This window comes from Myxine glutinosa, chromosome 4, assembly GCF_964187855.1.
Source record: "Myxine glutinosa chromosome 4, kmMyxGlut1.1, whole genome shotgun sequence".
Lineage (NCBI taxonomy): Eukaryota > Metazoa > Chordata > Myxini > Myxiniformes > Myxinidae > Myxine > Myxine glutinosa.
Window position 1 is genome coordinate 78,861,141 of NC_136264.1, and position 17,745 is coordinate 78,878,885.

General features: G+C 40.8%; 1 protein-coding gene across 6 annotated transcripts in view; it reads right to left on the reverse strand.

Annotated features, from left to right (window-relative positions):
• Window positions 1-6,400: 6,400 nt before the first annotated feature.
• Window positions 6,401-17,745, reverse strand: part of LOC137424877 (uncharacterized) — a 15,240-nt gene continuing 3,895 nt past the window's right edge. For 3 of the 6 annotated variants that reach the window (XM_068112745.1, XM_068112746.2, XM_078776058.1), the window contains exons 3-5: window positions 15,171-15,233; window positions 10,674-10,739; window positions 6,401-7,261 (exon numbers count right to left, since the gene is read on the reverse strand). In XM_068112745.1, the coding sequence (XP_067968846.1) occupies window positions 7,068-7,261; window positions 10,674-10,739; window positions 15,171-15,233 (323 nt within the window). In that variant the 3' untranslated portion in view covers window positions 6,401-7,067. The remainder of the gene's footprint in view (window positions 7,262-10,673; window positions 10,740-15,170; window positions 15,234-17,745) is intronic. The other 3 variants (XM_068112747.1, XM_078776059.1, XM_078776062.1) reach the window with 1 other exon arrangement.

Sequence of the window (17,745 nt, forward strand, 5' to 3'; positions counted from 1 at the left end):
CATTTACCGAAATTTTAAACGAGATGTTTAGTCCTGTATCGTCACCGCGATCAGGAAGCACCATGAATACTTGTCTCCGGAAACTCATAACATGTTTCACTCGTTCATCCCGACATCCCAGGGGAATCATCGAGATTCGGGAAACAACAGTTCCATACCGGGTCAGAACAGCCATTAACTTATCATCTGTGATAAACGGAGCGACATTTGAAATAGTTACTTTAATCGCCGGTGTGTCCATCGGGGAAACCATGACGAACTGCCCACCTTTCAATGACAGACCGGTACTAACAACATAATGCACGAACTTCTCGTCCGACACGAAAACAACAAACTTTTGGTTCATCCGCGACGCGACGCGGACATTTTTATCGCCGATAACATTCCCTACAGCTAGGATAATGTCCTCGGTAGGAACACCTTCGGGAGGGACACACACGAAAGCATGCTTCCTTGTTAGGGTTTCAAACCCTTCCTGCCGTGCACGAACACTCGCCATAACGGCGATGTCTCACCTTTCCACCTTGACCAGGCGGAAAGGACACAAAATAAATAAAGTCGAAATGAAATAATAAATAATAAAGTTCTCACGACGCGAGTAAGGTAAACAGCACCGACGGAGCAGGTAAACTGAACCGAATGGGTCTGCTCTCCCCTTTGGGCTCTTCTCTCACTCTCTCTGTCTCAAGGGAGGGAAAAGAGGCACAGGTGGTAACGAAGGACACGACAAAAGCACGATGGGAAAAAAAGGAATGGGGAGGGGGGGGGGGAAACCAACACAAGCACAGAGCTACAGCACACGAACACGAGTGCACGCCATCTTGCCACGCCCAACACACGAACGGAGAGAGAGAGAGAGAGAGAGAGAGAGACAGACAGAGAGACAGAGAGACAGAGAGAGAGAGAGAGAGAGACAGAGAGAGAGAGAGAGAGAGAGAGAGAGAGAGAGAGAGGAGAGAGAGACAGAGACAGAGAGAGAGAGAGAGGGAGAGAGAGAGAGAGAGAGAGAGAGAGAGAGAGAGAGAGGAGAGAGGAGAGAGACAGAGAGAGAGAGACAGAGAGAGAGAGAGAGAGAGAGAGAGAGAATGTCGTCGAGCGAGTCCTTTTGTCACCTGGCATGTGACGTCAATCCTTTCTCTGCCCCAACCAGAGCCTCGTTTCTTCTTGGTCTCTCGAACCTTCTCGCACCTTCCCATGTCACCGGCGCTCTTCCCTCAATGAACAACCTCCTTCTAAGTCGTGGTTTGGCGCCTTCCGCGCTGATTGGCTGAAGGTTCACGCCTTCCACACCAACCAATCACACGTTCCCTAGGCGTGGCTCCAGCCTGCCACGATGTTCGTCGCTAGGCAAGCTGGTGGTGTGGCTGGCTGCGGCCCCATACGGCGGTGCCCCGATCTGGCTTCCTGCCTGTTTTCTTCCAAAGTCATTGTGGTGGAGGGGAATTAATTACTGTTGTGCACTAAGGACCTATCTAAGTGTCTACAAGAATGCATTGCCATATGGGACACTGGGTTGGCGACAGAGGGGGACGACAAACGAAGGAATTTTACCCATAATCCCTGCACTATTTAGCACGCCCCACCCCCTCGTGGCGGGAACACCAATACAGCTTATACCGACATCTGGGCTAAACATAGAACTTATTACAGGTAGATTCCCTATCACGACAGATGAAGCATGATACCTATTCAGATCTACCTGGCTCTAGATATCCATCTACCCAGATTCATAACAATATTAAATAAATTTATGACAGCATTTGTCACATGGTTTGGCAGCCGTATTGGATTAAAGGAAAATATTGTCGCATTCCTGGCGATTAAAATCTTTCCAGGGAACGGATAGCCGAACAAGCTGTTACTCCAAGGCGTTCATCAATGTGGTGGAGTTAATACACACGGAGGGGAGGGGGGGGGGGGACGAGAAGGTGAGGAGGGGAGGAGGAGGAGGATGCTGAAGAGCACTTACCTGAACGGATACCACAGGCAGTCCTCAAACCTGCAATAAATAACTCAAGCCGAGGCGAGATTAAAATGTACAAATATACCGGCTTTATTAAAAGAGATGCTTGTCACAAAGAAACGCACGATCAAATAATTTCCGAAATTGGGACGTCCCCACAAGACTTGAAACACGGACGAAGGATAAAATAAAATAACTGGAAAATAATTGTGTGTGTGGGTGCCCTTAACTCTGATCACTGGTGGGGTCTCGTCAGGGGTCGTAAAATTGCCCGGGCGTTGGCAGCCTTGTGCTCGAAATAGGCCTCACTGTGCATCCCTTCACTCCGGGCCTCACGCGCGAAACAAACAGGAGTTGTCGCACAGCTCATCGTTCTTGCTCGGGGAAAAACTGCAGCTCTCCGTCCCCGGCTCTTCCGCCTCACGACCACCAGCCCGATGCCGGAACACTGCTGCTCACGATGAATCCTCCCGTGCACTATTGCGTTTGGAACGAGAGGTGCAAGAGGGAATGTTCGCTCTCAATGCCCAGACAAACAGGGGAATGAGGAGATGCTGGCACAACCGTTATCGCCAGACCCAAAGGGGGAGGAGAGGAGCAATCACGACCGTTCGCTATGGCATCCAAAAACGAGAAAAAGATGTCCGCCGCTCCAACTATTTTTACACCCCCGCTCTCTGACGTCATCGGTTGTGCTTCGCCAATCAGCGAGTTGCTTCTTACTCGTCCTTTCCTTCACCAATCAGAGCCGTGCCCAATCACAGCTCCTCGGGGCATGTCTTCACGGATCTTTCGTCCTATGCATCCTTTTCAGTAGGGGTAATCAGCCCAAGTGCGTCATCTGGGTTTCCGGTTGGTTTTATTATTAATTAGTGCAATTAAATGTGCTATTCTAACTAGTGTCTAATGCGGTGCCATAAGAGGCAAAGGGATCATCACAGAGGGGATGACGTACAAGGGATAATTTACCCTTATTCCCTAAGCTAGTTAACATGCCCCACCCCCTCGCGATGGGGACAAATATACAAGCTTAATCCAAACACACGGTCTACACAAGTACTTATTACATCAAGGTTTCTACACAACATTCGAAGCACCTACCTATACAAATCTACCTGGACTAGAGTATCCTTACCCCCACAAACGTAACAATATTAAACAATTTATATCTGAAACTGCTTACCCTATGAATGCAAAATTTTACAAATGTCATCTAACACCATTGTTGCATATAGTTTGAAAATAATGACGTTGTCGGTCACCTGGTTTGTAGGTAGGCCATCTTGGATACAAAAACGAACCACAACCGATCAACACAAAACTTCACAAATGTGATCGCCTACCCATACATACATATGCATTGCACATTTTTGATGTAGTATGTCACGTGGTTTGGCAGCCATATTATCTTGAAAGCCAATATTAAAAAAAAAAAAATCCCTTCTCCCAAAACGCTTCACCGATCAATGTGAAACCTGTCCTGTGGTAAAAATGTGATACATCAAAAACAGCTGAAGGGATTTAAACCAAACAAGTTTATTTTTAATACAGTGAACGAGGGCATCTACCCATTGTCACGAGCAGGGACGACGCAGAGGAATATTGGCGACTGTCACATTGCTCAAGTTTAGTTCATTATTCTGTTAACTAGCGTCGTTTCAGAGGGATAGGCATCTTTGACCAATTCGGTGTCTTTTGGGTCTTCATGGTGTTTTGGGTCTTCAGGGCCATTTGGGACTTTTGGATCCTCTGGGCCTTTAAGGGTATTTTGGGTCTTTGGGTTGTTTTGGGTCTTTTTGAGCCTCGGGGCCTTTGTGGTGTTTTGGGTCTTCGGGGCCATTTGTGTCTTTTTGCTCCTCAGGGGTGTTTTGGGTCTGAAAGCGTCATCAAATGTCTGAGGTGTCTCAGCAGTCTAAACGTAATTGAGAGGGTGTTAATTTTATTTGAAGAAGACGACGTTTTGGTCACATATAAAAACATACATACAAACAACCATACATACCCAAATACGTTTGCTTTATTATAATAAAGATGTAACATAATCTATGTCCACAAAGTAAATTTAGAGGTAGGGAGAGGAAAGGAAAATAACTTGGACAGAAATGTAACAACTAGATAAAAAGGTGGAAATGAAACTTGTCGAGTGATGGAACGACATATAAAACTAGAATTGCACTCAGTAAACACACCTCCTCCAGACTGAACAGTTTACATTTTGTATCTCACCGATACAATTGAGATACTTCACATTATGCCGATCTGGATTCAGATAGTCAGAGCTGGATTCATTAAGCCGTCTCTCCGAAAAGATCGTCTGGAAAACCCTCCCATCTACTTTCTGAACAATCCTCTCCAAGAAGTTCTGTCACTCAATCTTTTGGGTCTCACTATTTGCCATGATCTTTCTTGTGAAAACCACATTTCCAATCTGGCCTCCAAAGCCAGTCGCCGACTGGGCATCCTCCGTCGTGCGAAGTCCTTCCTTGGCACACCTGAGCTCCTCACCACATACAAGGCTTTCATCCGCAGCTCAATGCAATACTGCTCTCCCCTTTGGGTTGGGGCTCCTACCTCACATCTAGCTCGGCTTCACGCTGTTGAAACCAAAGCTTTCAGAATCATTGGAATCTCCCGCGATGAAGCTAACTCTGAGGGCCTTTCACTCACTCACCGCAGGCAGGTTGGTGGTCTTTCTGTCTTCTACCGACTCCTCCCCGGCCTTGCTCCCCCAGCTCTGTGTGTGCTCTGTCAGCAACCCTCTTATGGTTAAACTGCCAAAATCAACTCTCTGCTCACCTTCCCTCTTTCATTCCTCTTTTCTCCCACCTCTGGAACAAACTCTCTCACTCTATTCAATCCCACTCCTCCCTCCAGGTCATTAAAACAGCTGTTCACCACCATCGTGTCGTCCCCCAACCAAAACCTTGATATTTTCTAACCCCACTAATTCACCCCAGATTCACTTTTTTTTGAAATTCCGACTTCTTTCCTGTAAGTGTCCATGTGTTTTATACCTCTCCCACCTCCCCCCCCCCCCCCCCAAGCCCTCTCCCTCCCACATCTCCAAAATGTTGTACTTGTGTGCTCCCCTCTCTCCCCACCTTGTCTCCCGCTCCCTTTATCTTATGTGTGTTTGTCTTTCACAAGCCTCGATCTTGCACACGCAAAAAAAAAAAAAAAAACCTTGAGAAATCGATTTTGTCTATCACCTACACAGTAGCTCACCACATTCAAGTTGTCAACTCCTCCACAACCTTGATGTATCATGCAAAATATCGTTTTGACCATCTCTCAAGTGAAAAAAAACAAAAAAACTATTTGAACCTTCACCAAACCCTAATTAGCTTGTCATCAACCCTACTCCATGATGTTGCCATAATCCATGCACAAGGTTGATATCGTGGTCATTTTAGCCCCATTTGTCCATAAAGAATCACAACAAAAACTAGAGGTTCCAGGGAACCTAAACTCAACTGGTCTATATCAATATGGTTAGAATATGCATAATAGAACCACAAACTATATAGTTTATATGTGCTAAAGAGGTACAGTAACGTTGAAGGTATCTCATGTGTAAACAGGAAACTAGAAAAAATTGAGTCAAAATGTCATAGGTCATGGTCATTTTTCAGACATCAAAACCCATATGTGTTGGTTTGTTACATACTGTCTACACACCAAGTTTCAGCCTTCTAGCTCCAATAGGAAATACCAGAGACAAAAATTGATTTTTCAATATGCCCCCCCCCCCCCCCCACAAACACCGCACCCATTTTTGGGCATGCAATGCCAAAATGCAATCCCAAATTAGTTTGTCAGATGCTGCATAACAAGTTGGATCAAATCCTATCAATATTGGTGACTTTTAGAGCGTAGACGTCGAATTGTTTAGACGGACGACGGACACCGTCGACAAGAACTCAGCTGGACAGTCCAGTTAAGTTAAAAAAAACCCTAAAATCTCCACCAAAATCTATGTCCATGTCATACACCCAAACCTGTCAGCAGTTTCATCCAAACTCATCCATAAACTAATAAATCCTGCTCACATGTGGAAAAAGTTTGCCTCGAGGGTCGCAAAAGGTTTTTTTTAAAGAAATGTTTATTTATAAAAAAAGAAAAAATAATATTTAATAATAAAACCTTCACATTTTACCGACTATGTTTACCTGGTTTCACACTTCATTAAAGTAAACCTGTTAAAAACTCCAAATCCTAAACCAATCTCACGTTGCTCATACTTGACCCAGCACTGCATCTCAAACTCCAAGAATAATTAAAAACGCAAGTTTGGAATTGACCAAGTTTATTTTTATAAACTACTCACGATTGGTCACATTTTCACGGTGCTGAGCACTATGCTTGCAAAAACTCCAACCTCAAACATCAGAACTAAAACAAAACAAAAACCACAACCAAACCACCAATAACCACAGCTGCATCATTCTTCTCCCATCACATAAGGCAAGAAGCACTTTATTACCGAAAGAAGTACAGGAATTTTATTATTTTTAAATACACACCAAGCATGTAAATGCTTGTATATGCAAAATTACCCAAAACCTTGAGACAAACAATTCTGTTTACCACAAATCAGCTCAAAACCATTTCACGAGGAACAAGGAAGTAATTGTCAAAGATTTTATAGCTGCAACATTATGTGATGCCGATGTCATGCATCACATTTACTAACCTACACCAAACCAAAGCACTTCCTGATCACAAATGGTAAAATTTTTGCTAATGCATTACATTTCCATTGAATAAAACAAGCAACAAAAAGCAAAACGATAATCAGACTGAAGCTGACAGGGGAATGGGGGAGGTGCAGAGGTTCATAGGTCAGGTTGGGGGTGTTGGGGATGGGTCGAGATTTGTTTGTGGGTGAGGGTGTCTAGGTTGGTGGGGGTACGGGATAGGCAGAAGAGGTGGGAAGCGTTTGATCGCGAATCTGAATGGTGAGGTGGTGGGGGAGAAAAGGTAAAAAGGCATTACAATACAGCAGGGTTTAACAGTGTGAATGGGAAAAGGTTTTACAAGGGTCATTTTAAACCAATTTCGCCTCTATTGGATTGATGCTGGGGTACATTGAAGGACTTTCCTATCAGTAGCCTTTGGGCTTGTTGCCGCAGTCACGCTGCACATGCCCAATCGCACCACACGAGAAGCAGCAGGGAGACGAATCAGGACAGTTGCGGGCCATGTGGCCAGGGTTTCCACAACGGTAGCATGTTTGCTCACGGCGCTGTTCCTGGCAGTCACGTGACACGTGTCCGCATCGGCCACAGTTGTAACAGGCTGAGGGGAAAAAAAAAATTCCTTACCCACAAAGTAGCAACAAAACTGGTCATTTTATCTGGACAAAACTGCTAACAGATTAATGAAAAACTAAGACTAATAAAAACAGAACTCGTTTTGTATAGAATTTGACCAATGTGTCAATAGATATGCCTCTGCTGACATATCTCAACCCAATGAAACATTTAATTTCAATTAAAGGTCACATGTGAGGGAAAATAGAAAACAAAACAAAAAATATGCTTCGAACCAGATGATCTGCAAATTGATTTTCAAAGGGCACACAATCTTTTCCCTGTTGAACTCAAAACATAATCAATGCACCGTTGCATCAAAGTGCTGCACATAATCGTACCACGTTTCACCAAAATCCCTTTGGCGGTTCACAAGAAATCACTAACGAACTTCTACGCACGGCCTGAAAACTATGCCTTCAGCTTCAGATGCTAAATTGACACACTCGTAGATTAGTACTTTCAATTTCAGACAGTTTGGGCAGCACTATTTGTTGGAAAACATCCCTGAAATCCGTTACCCCCTCTTTTACTGTCGGACAATCTGTGGCATCCAATCTTCAATTGGGAAGGGGACCCACAAAAAGCAATGACAGGAGTAGGAAAGCATTGGGAACTGGGGCAACTGAATCTAGTGCAAGACGACCTGGATCAACCCAAGATGAGGATCAATGCACTGAATCCCCTCCAACAATTGGCCGTAGCGCTGTGATTCTATGGCAGTGTATGTTTGTCTTGGCATTGAGATTTTTGTGTAGAGTTACGTTTTTCACAATGTCCGAGTTAATGCAACAGTCAACGAATGAATGATGTTGATCAGGTGCCGACTGTTTAAATATGTCAGGGATAAAGCAGTTTCCAAGGACAAGTCAATTTCCCCCAACGACAATCACAGCCACATTGAATAAAGGTCTCCGAATCCTGATCTCAATTGCTGGAAACACTGAATAAAATTCCATCCAAAAACCTGTGGAGTCGTCAGTGAAATTTGGTTTGAAAGTGTCCCCACTGCTGGAAATATTCTCCAAAAAAAAAATATATATATATATATATATATATATGGGGCGTTTGTCAATGTCCATAATGCCACATTGGTGCACTTCCTTTATTAGCAAGTATGCGTGGACATGGTAATCAGAAGTAATTTCATTTAAAGAGATCTCATTCATCTCGTTTCCACACTTTCCCCACCTGCCATTTATAATTTTATGGGGACCAAGTCATCCTGGCTGATGCCATATAGATTTTGTTCCATTTTCATATTCCTAGGTTTCTCACCCTGATGGCAAAATACACTGCTCATGGATGCCAAGACCCATAGAGGATTTATGAGACCAGGGGAAAAAAATGTATTTTTGAAATACTATTTCTCCTGGACTGGCCTCAAGGTTGTTCGACAATTTTATTCGATATTTGGAATTGAGATTAGTGCCAGCAATCGAGATAAAGCCCAATGCTTGTTTGAAGCGGCTGCAATTGACAAGTGGATCATTGGTTGTGCTCGCATACCAGGTATAGATGGTATTCATTGGGCATAGCATTGCAGTGCATCCTCTTCAATTGTAATTAAGCTGTGGGAATAAAGTCTATGGAGAATTGTACATTTTGTATTTTCCTATGCAAGTGCACAAATGAATGCTCCTTTTCCATCGATTGCATGAAACTGAACTCACTTTTTGAAAGAATTTAGATTTTCAACGAAAAACGAGTGAAGTTGACACTATCGCAAATCCCCACCTAAAGTAAAGTTGTAAGATGGCAAAGTCCAACCACAAAATGACCCAATATCAAATTGTTTATTTGAGATACATTTTAAAAACCTCTGCTTTGACAGGTCACCCACCTTTGGTCACCCCTGAGATGATGCCAAATATTTTGCAATACTGCTAAAATAATTTCTTGACTACATTCAGAAAAGAAATCATATCTTAAGTTAAATATGAAATATTAAAACTTGATTTACCAAATTATATCTTGCAGGATTAACTTTAGTAAACACCAAATCTAAGCATTCCTTTGTGGTGAACCATTGTACTTCACCAAAATAACACTTTAGACATTGGTGCAGTCCATAGCAGTCATTAAAATGTCATGTTTTCTTTGTTAAACAATTTGATTCAAATTTGATGCATTTTCCCTAAAGTTTGATCATGTCAATGGGATGCAAAACATTTTGTCCAACCACTGCCACACCCAACCAATTGTCCTTCAGAGGCTTTGTATGTCAAAATGTGCAAGGAAATCTTAATCCTTCTTTGGTACACCTCAGGAAACGGGAGATTTGGTCAAGCCATGACGATGCCATCCATACTTCCATAATTTAAAATCACAAAATAAATTACTCTAAAAACATTTGATTTGTTGGAAAACATTTGATTTAAAAACATTTGATTTGTTGGAAAACATTTGATTTAAAAACATTTGATTTGGTTTAAAAACATTTGATTTGTTGGAAAACATTTGCTTTAAAAACATTTGATTTGTTGGAAACCATTTGATTTAAAAACATTTGATTTGGTTTATCCAGATAGAGGGGCCGGCAATCCAATACACCAATTCAGGAAGGAATATATACTGCAAGATTTTTTTAAAAAATTTCAAGATACAAGGTTTAAATCAGGGAGGCGTTCCTCAAAAGTGCAGCAAATACTGAAATAAGGAAACCCAAAGCAATTTTTCTCATCATGGAACGAGAGGAATGCATTCTTTATCAAACCACTTCACCCATTATATAATATATATATTGCTTTTTACCTATGATGTTACCCTATTTTTGATTAAATAAAAGGTTTAATTCAAGTACAAATATGTATTTAAAAAATTTTTTTTTAAAGACATAGGCTTCCAGGATTGCCCCAAACAGGTTTTTATTTACTTAAATAATAATAAAACCAAAGCGCTTTGATCCCTGAAACAATAAGTCCCCACCCCCAGGACATGAGAACCAGAGTTCGTTCAATCTTAAAAAAAAAAAAAAAAAAAAAAAAAAAAAAAAGGTTCCAGGGAACCTGAACTCAACTGGTCGCCATCAAAAATTGATTTTTCAATATGGCCGCCCTGCCGCGCCCATTTTTGGGCATACAACGCCCAAATGCAATCCCAAACGAGTTTATGTCTTTAAAATGCTGCATAACAAGTTTCATCAAATTTCATCAATATTTGTGACTTTTAGAGTGTAGAAGTCGAATTGTTTACAGACAGACACTGTGTGTCGACAAAAACTCAGCTGGACATAGTCCAGTTGAGTTAATAAAAAAACAAAAAAAAACAAATCGTTACATTTCATGCAACTTCCATCCCTCCCCCAATGTTGATTGCATATACAGTTTCATTAAAAGTTTAAATGTACCCATAATTGCATTTTTTGGTATTTGACCTTTTGCTTATTAAAAACAAACCTCTTCCGGGAGCGGATGAAGGTGGCGGTGCGTCTAAGTTGTCGTAGTGGGCAGTACGTCTTCCTCCTTCAATGAAGGTCGGCATATTGATCGGAGGCAAACTTTACCAGACAGTCCATTCGATGAATAACATCTAATTTCACAATTCCTCTTAGCCAATCTTTAATTAACATCCAATTTCACAATTCCTCTTAGCCAATCTTTAATTAACATCCAATTTCACAATTCCTCTTAGCCAATCTTTAATTAACATCCAATTTCACAATGCCTCTTAGCCAATCTTTAATTAACATCCAATTTCACAATTCCTCTTAGCCAATCTTTAATTAACATCCAATTTCACAATGCCTCTTAGCCAATCTTTAATTAACATCCAATTTCACAATTCCTCTTAGCCAATCTTTAATTAACATCCAATTTCACAATTCCTCTTAGCCAATCTTTAATTAACATCCAATTTCACAATTCCTCTTAGCCAATCTTTAATTAACATCCAATTTCACAATGCCTCTTAGCCAATCTTTAATTAACATCCAATTTCACAATTCCTCTTCGCCAATCTTTAATTAACATCCAATTTCAATGCCTCTTAGCCAATCTTTAATTAACATCCAATTTCAATGCCTTAGTCAATCTTTAATTAACATCCAATTTCACAATTCCTCTTAGCCAATCTTTAATTAACATCCAATTTCACAATGCCTCTTAGCCAATCTTTAATTAACATCCAATTTCAATGCCTTAGCCAATCTTTAATTAACATCCAATTTCAATGCCTCTTCGCCAATCTTTAATTAACATCCAATTTCACAATGCCTCTTAGCCAATCTTTAATTAACATCCAATTTCAATGCCTCTTAGCCAATCTTTAATTAACATCCAATTTCACAATTCCTCTTAGCCAATCTTTAATTAACATCCAATTTCACAATGCCTCTTAGCCAATCTTTAATTAACATCCAATTTCACAATTCCTCTTAGCCAATCTTTAATTAACATCCAATTTCACAATGCCTCTTAGCCAATCTTTAATTAACATCCAATTTCAATGCCGCTTAGCCAATCTTTAATTAACATCCAATTTCACAATGCCTCTTAGCCAATCTTTAATTAACATCCAATTTCACAATGCCTCTTAGCCAATCTTTAATTAACATCCAATTTCACAATGCCTCAGCCAATCTTTAATTAACATCCAATTTCACAATTCCTCTTAGCCAATCTTTAATTAACATCCAATTTCACAATTCCTCTTAGCCAATCTTTAACATCCAATTTCACAATTCCTCTTAGCCAATCTTTAATTAACATCCAATTTCACAATGCCTCTTAGCCAATCTTTAATTAACATCCAATTTCACAATGCCTCAGCCAATCTTTAATTAACATCCAATTTCACAATTCCTCTTAGCCAATTTTGAATTAACATCCAATTTCACTTTTACAATTCCTCTAGCCAATCTTTAACATCCAAATTTCACTTTTACAATTCCTCTTAGCTAATCTACAGAACAGTACATAGTCTTTAGAGTGAAGACCAGTATCGCAAGTTCTTTCGGCGATTTGATACTTTAGCAATGTATTCTGGCACCCATCAGTCTTAAGAGTTCTGAAACACTCGAGACTAAAGGGTATGGCTTTTAAAACGATGCTAGTGCGAGTTGACAAAGACGTGGTATTAGCATTAACGAAATGACAAAAACCAAGGTATTACTATCCTCAAACCCCACCCACTCAGGCCCTGCACCACCATTTGGCTTTGGTGACATCTGCTATCTACAATGACGAAAAAAATAAAAATAAAAATGTTGACATGCATCCACCCTAATGGTAACTTGACTGCATATTTCCCACATGTCATAAGCATAACCCACGAATAGAAGACAAGGCAGCAGACATTTGACAACACCCTCCTACCAACAACTCGACAGCGAGATAACTTGGTGTCAACAGACAAAAGTAAAGATTAAAACACCGTAAAATGTTCAGTGTTAGTTTACACACGTTTGTACCCCAAGACAGCCGACAGACAGATTAGCAGGATTTACAGGAACCTTTCAATCCCATGAACTCCTCTTACTCCTTACCTTAATTACTTACTTACTCCTCCTGTACTGACTAAAGGGGACACCAATTTTACACCATGACATAATTAAATTAGAATACCATACACTGACCAACTTTTGAGAAACTTTATATTTATACAAATTTGAAGATGGATAGTATTTGCATATAGTATTTATAATATTGACATTCATTACCTCCACCAACAGAAGATGGACGGAGATTATGTTTTCATCAAAGTGTTTGTGAGCAGGTTATCTTTAAAAAAAAAGACATCAGATTTGTAAAAAATTGCTGGACAGGTTGGGTGTGTTGCATGGACAAATTTATTCGATTTTGGTGAAGATCTGGATACTAGAACCAAGTGATTCTTCACCACTGAAAGATGGGGCCAAAAGACATTTCAAAAAGTTCTGGACAGATAACAAGAACTGCAGTAGTTGGTAAGTGACAAGAATACGCAGATTAGGTGTTGGTGAAGGTCCGGTCCAAATGCAGACTAGGCCTATCTGAGGGACACAAAACGCAAGCTGGTCATCCTGGTGGAGGAACCCACTATTGAGTGCCGTTCTAGTTACCTCTGCCACCAAAGGTGGATGGAGGTTATGTTTTCACCCCTGTTTGTCTGTGAAAAAAAATCTCAAAAAGTTGTGGATGGATTTGGACGAAATTTAGCAGAAATGTAGCGTATGTGACAGACTAATTTATTAGATTTTGGTGACGATCCTGATCCGGCTACAAGAGTTTTTAAAAGTGATTCATCACCATTGGGGGATAGGGCCAAAAACTATACATAGCAAGATATTTCAAAAAGTTGTGGACGGACTGGACAAAACTTGTTCAACACGTTTGTGACAAGAATAGATTCAATTTTGGTGAAGATCTGGATCCAGCTAGTAGAATTTTTGATGCGATTCTTCACCATTGAGTGACATGGCCAACAAGGCGGAGGTTTGCTCTCTACCGAGTGCCATTCTCGTTCCATGCCTGTTATTCTACAGCCTCAAGTTCAAGTTATTTTGTCCGAGTGCACGAGCCAGTATAATAATTTACTCACTTCACCATAAAACTAAAACCCATTCCAACATGGAATTAAATCTCCTCGACATGGTATATAGATCTGTTTCTCCATAGTTTTCCAAAATCGCATGGCTTATTGAATAAGCCAAAGTCAGAAGGGGTTGACATATAGGAGATGCTGCATGCCATCCATGTTCACGTATGCCCCCACCCTTTGGGAAACCTCTCGTCAACCAAATCTCAGAGATAAATTGATCTTGCTGTTGCTCTGTTGATGCCTAGATTGTGAGGCAATCCTAGGAAGTCCAGTTCATTGGTTCCAAAGGTATCAATGAACCTATCCCCATCTACATCTGAAATCCTTCTATAGCGATCATGGGCTGCCCATGCAAACAACATGTGTACACACGTTAAGTTGGAATTTGAAATCATATTGTGAATTCCAATGGCCAAATACAAAGGTGCTGACTGAAGTGAAATTGAATGCAGTTCATGTGATTTAAATTGACTGCAGGTTTAAGGAAGTCAAATGCTGAGAAAATAATAATGAACAGATGTCCGAGATATTTGAATGATCACATGGAGCATTCAATTTCAAATGAAAATGAATGATCATGCAATCGAATTCAACGGCAAAAGATGAAAATGGCAAGGAAAACCCATAAATGCACGTTTTAAAGCCCAATAATTTCAACTTCATTATACACGCAAATAATGAAATTTCAATTATCCTAACCACAATTCATGGGCTGGTGTTTGTCGCATTACTACTCATGCAGTTATGGGAAGATTACAACCAGGCTAGCTACATAGGATCAGCATGATCCCAATTAGGGCGAAGGGGTGTTCTTATCTTTTGTCCAGGTGAGGGTATTACAAGTCCCCATCCTTTACAGTGCAGCGAGTTTGTACTTTATAGTACATTTTAAAAAATATAAATATCGGGCTAGGAGTTAGGGATCTTTGTAACTCACATTTCTCCTTATTCATTCTAATTCTTGCTTGTTATTTCTCTTTCGTAATCTATCTGTCCAAGGAGAAGTTAATTCTTGCAGAATTTTTTCTGAAAGGTTCACTTGGCTGCACCTGGATGGGTTTGAGGGTTGTGGAGTCGTGGCTGAAACCCAAATCTTATCTAGGTTCCTCCTGAGGACTCCATCTTTGCTTACTTTTGATGACTCCAATGTAGTATTTGGTTTTCCATTTCATTCCAATCTGCCCACCAATTTTCATTCAAACAAGGCCACAAATTTAAAGAGATCTTCTGCACACAAACAGGTGTGAAAACACAGCCTTCATCAATCACAGATGGCAGAGGCAATAAGTCTAGATTTTGAAATGCAGCATGATAGTTTTAAGCACGACACCATAATGAAGCACCCAACGCAAGACCAAAGAACAGCCAATACTCACCATCCTCCTGCTTGTTACAATCACGGGAATAGTGTCCACTTTCACCACACCGGTAGCAAATATCTGAAAATAAATTACAGGAAACAGGACATCACAAGCATTATTGATCTGCTCCATAGCGTAGAGCCGCATTGCAAAACTGCTACCCACTACAACAGCCAACCTTGCAAATAAACCACTGGTCACACCTACTATTTGGGGGGGTGAGGAGAGGGAGGGAGGGAGGGGATCACACACACAAAAAAAAAATTTTTTTTTTTACACACACACACACAAACACCGACCCACTTGGTTCACACAAATCAAGAATACAGATTAGCTATACTAGTTGTACGTTGCCCAGTCACAGTCGACATCCAAAGACGATCACAAGAAAGGCTTTATTTATATATATATAAATTTATATATATATTTGTGCAGCGTCTGTCCTGTCCTGTGTCACTGAACTACTTTCTCAAACTTTTGTGAAATCGTACCAAACTTCTGGTATGCACATATCTCTCCCGTCGGTATGGCCTAAGGTTTTGTTTTTGTTTTTTAATTGCAAATTGTTTTTTTTGGTGGGGGATTTTTTTGGGGAATTTTTTTTTTTTTTTTTCCAACTTCAATTGTTTATAAAATGTGATATCACGTATATTTCAAATACATTTGTGCAAAATAATTGTTTGAATTATGATTGGTTTAAACAATGACAAAACGGCAACTCGGGTGCAGTCATTTATCTATATAATCGACACATCTGGGCAGTGTCTGTGTTGTCACTTAACGACTCCCTCAAACTTTTGTTTCCGTGGTTGTGAAGTATTTTTAATAACGTTGTGGTGGTTTTGAATCACATGGTGGTGAGGTGTTTTTAAATCACATGGTGGTGTGTTTTGAATTATGTGGTGGTGAGGTGTATTGAATTACTTGGTGGTGAGGTGTTTTTTAAATGACGTGGTGGTGAGGTGTTTTTAATTTTGTGGCTGTGAGGTGTTTTTACTATGTGTTTTATGGCTGTGAGGTGTTTTTATTACATGTTTTATTGGCTGTGAGGTTTTTAATTTTGTGGTGGTGAGGTGTTTTTATTACATGTTTTATGGCTGTGAGGTGTTTTTATTACATGTTTTATGGCTGTGAGGTGTTTTTATTACATGTTTTATGGCTGTGAGGTGTTTTTATTACATGTTTTATGGCTGTGAGGTGTTTTTATTACATGTTTTATGGCTGTGAGGTGTTTTTATTACATGTTTTATGGCTGTGAGGTGTTTTTATTACATGTTTTATGGCTGTGAGGTGTTTTTATTACATGTTTTATTGGCTGTGAGGTGTTTTTATTACATGTTTTATTGGCTGTGAGTTTTGAATTTTGTGGTGGTGAGGTGTTTTGAATTTTGTGGTGGCGAGGTGTTTTTAATTTTGTGGCTGTGAGGTGTTTTTACTATGTGTTTTATGGCTGTGAGGTGTTTTTATTACATGTTTTATTGGCTGTGAGGTTTTTAATTTTGTGGTGGTGAGGTGTTTTTATTACATGTTTTATGGCTGTGAGGTGTTTTTATTACATGTTTTATGGCTGTGAGGTGTTTTTATTACGTTTTATGGCTGTGAGGTGTTTTTATTACATGTTTTATGGCTGTGAGGTGTTTTTATTACATGTTTTATGGCTGTGAGGTGTTTTTATTACATGTTTTATGGCTGTGAGGTGTTTTTATTACATGTTTTATGGCTGTGAGGTGTTTTTATTACATGTTTTATTGGCTGTGAGGTGTTTTTATTACATGTTTTATTGGCTGTGAGTTTTGAATTTTGTGGTGGCGAGGTGTTTTGAATTTTGTGGTGGCGAGGTGTTTTGAATTACGTGGTGGCGAGGTGTTTTGAATTACGTGGTGGCGAGGTGTTTTGAATTACGTGGTGGCGAGGTGTTTTGAATTACGTGGTGGCGAGGTGTTTTGAATTTCGTGGTGGCGAGGTGTTTTGAATTACGTGGTGGCGAGGTGTTTTGAATTACGTGGTGGCGAGGTGTTTTGAATTACGTGGTGGCGAGGTGTTTTGAATTACGTGGTGGCGAGGTGTTTTGAATTACGTGGTGGCGAGGTGTTTTGAATTACGTGGTGGCGAGGTGTTTTGAATTACGTGGTGGCGAGGCGTTTTGAATTACGTGGTGGCGAGGCGTTTTGAATTACGTGGTGGCGAGGCGTTTTGAATTACGTGGCGGCGAGGCGTTTTGAATTACGCGGCGGCGAGGCGTTTTGAATTACGCGGCGGCGAGGCGTTTTGAATTACGCGGCGGCGAGGCGTTTTGAATTACGCGGCGGCGAGGCGTTTTGAATTACGCGGCGGCGAGGCGTTTTGAATTACGCGGCGGCGAGGCGTTTTGAATTACGCGGCGGCGAGGCGTTTTGAATTACGCGGCGGCGAGGCGTTTTGAATTACGCGGCGGCGAGGCGTTTTGAATTACGCGGCGGCGAGGCGTTTTGAATTACGCGGCGGCGAGGCGTTTTGAATTACGCGGCGGCGAGGCGTTTTGAATTACGCGGCGGCGAGGCGTTTTGAATTACGCGGCGGCGAGGCGTTTTGAATTACGCGGCGGCGAGGC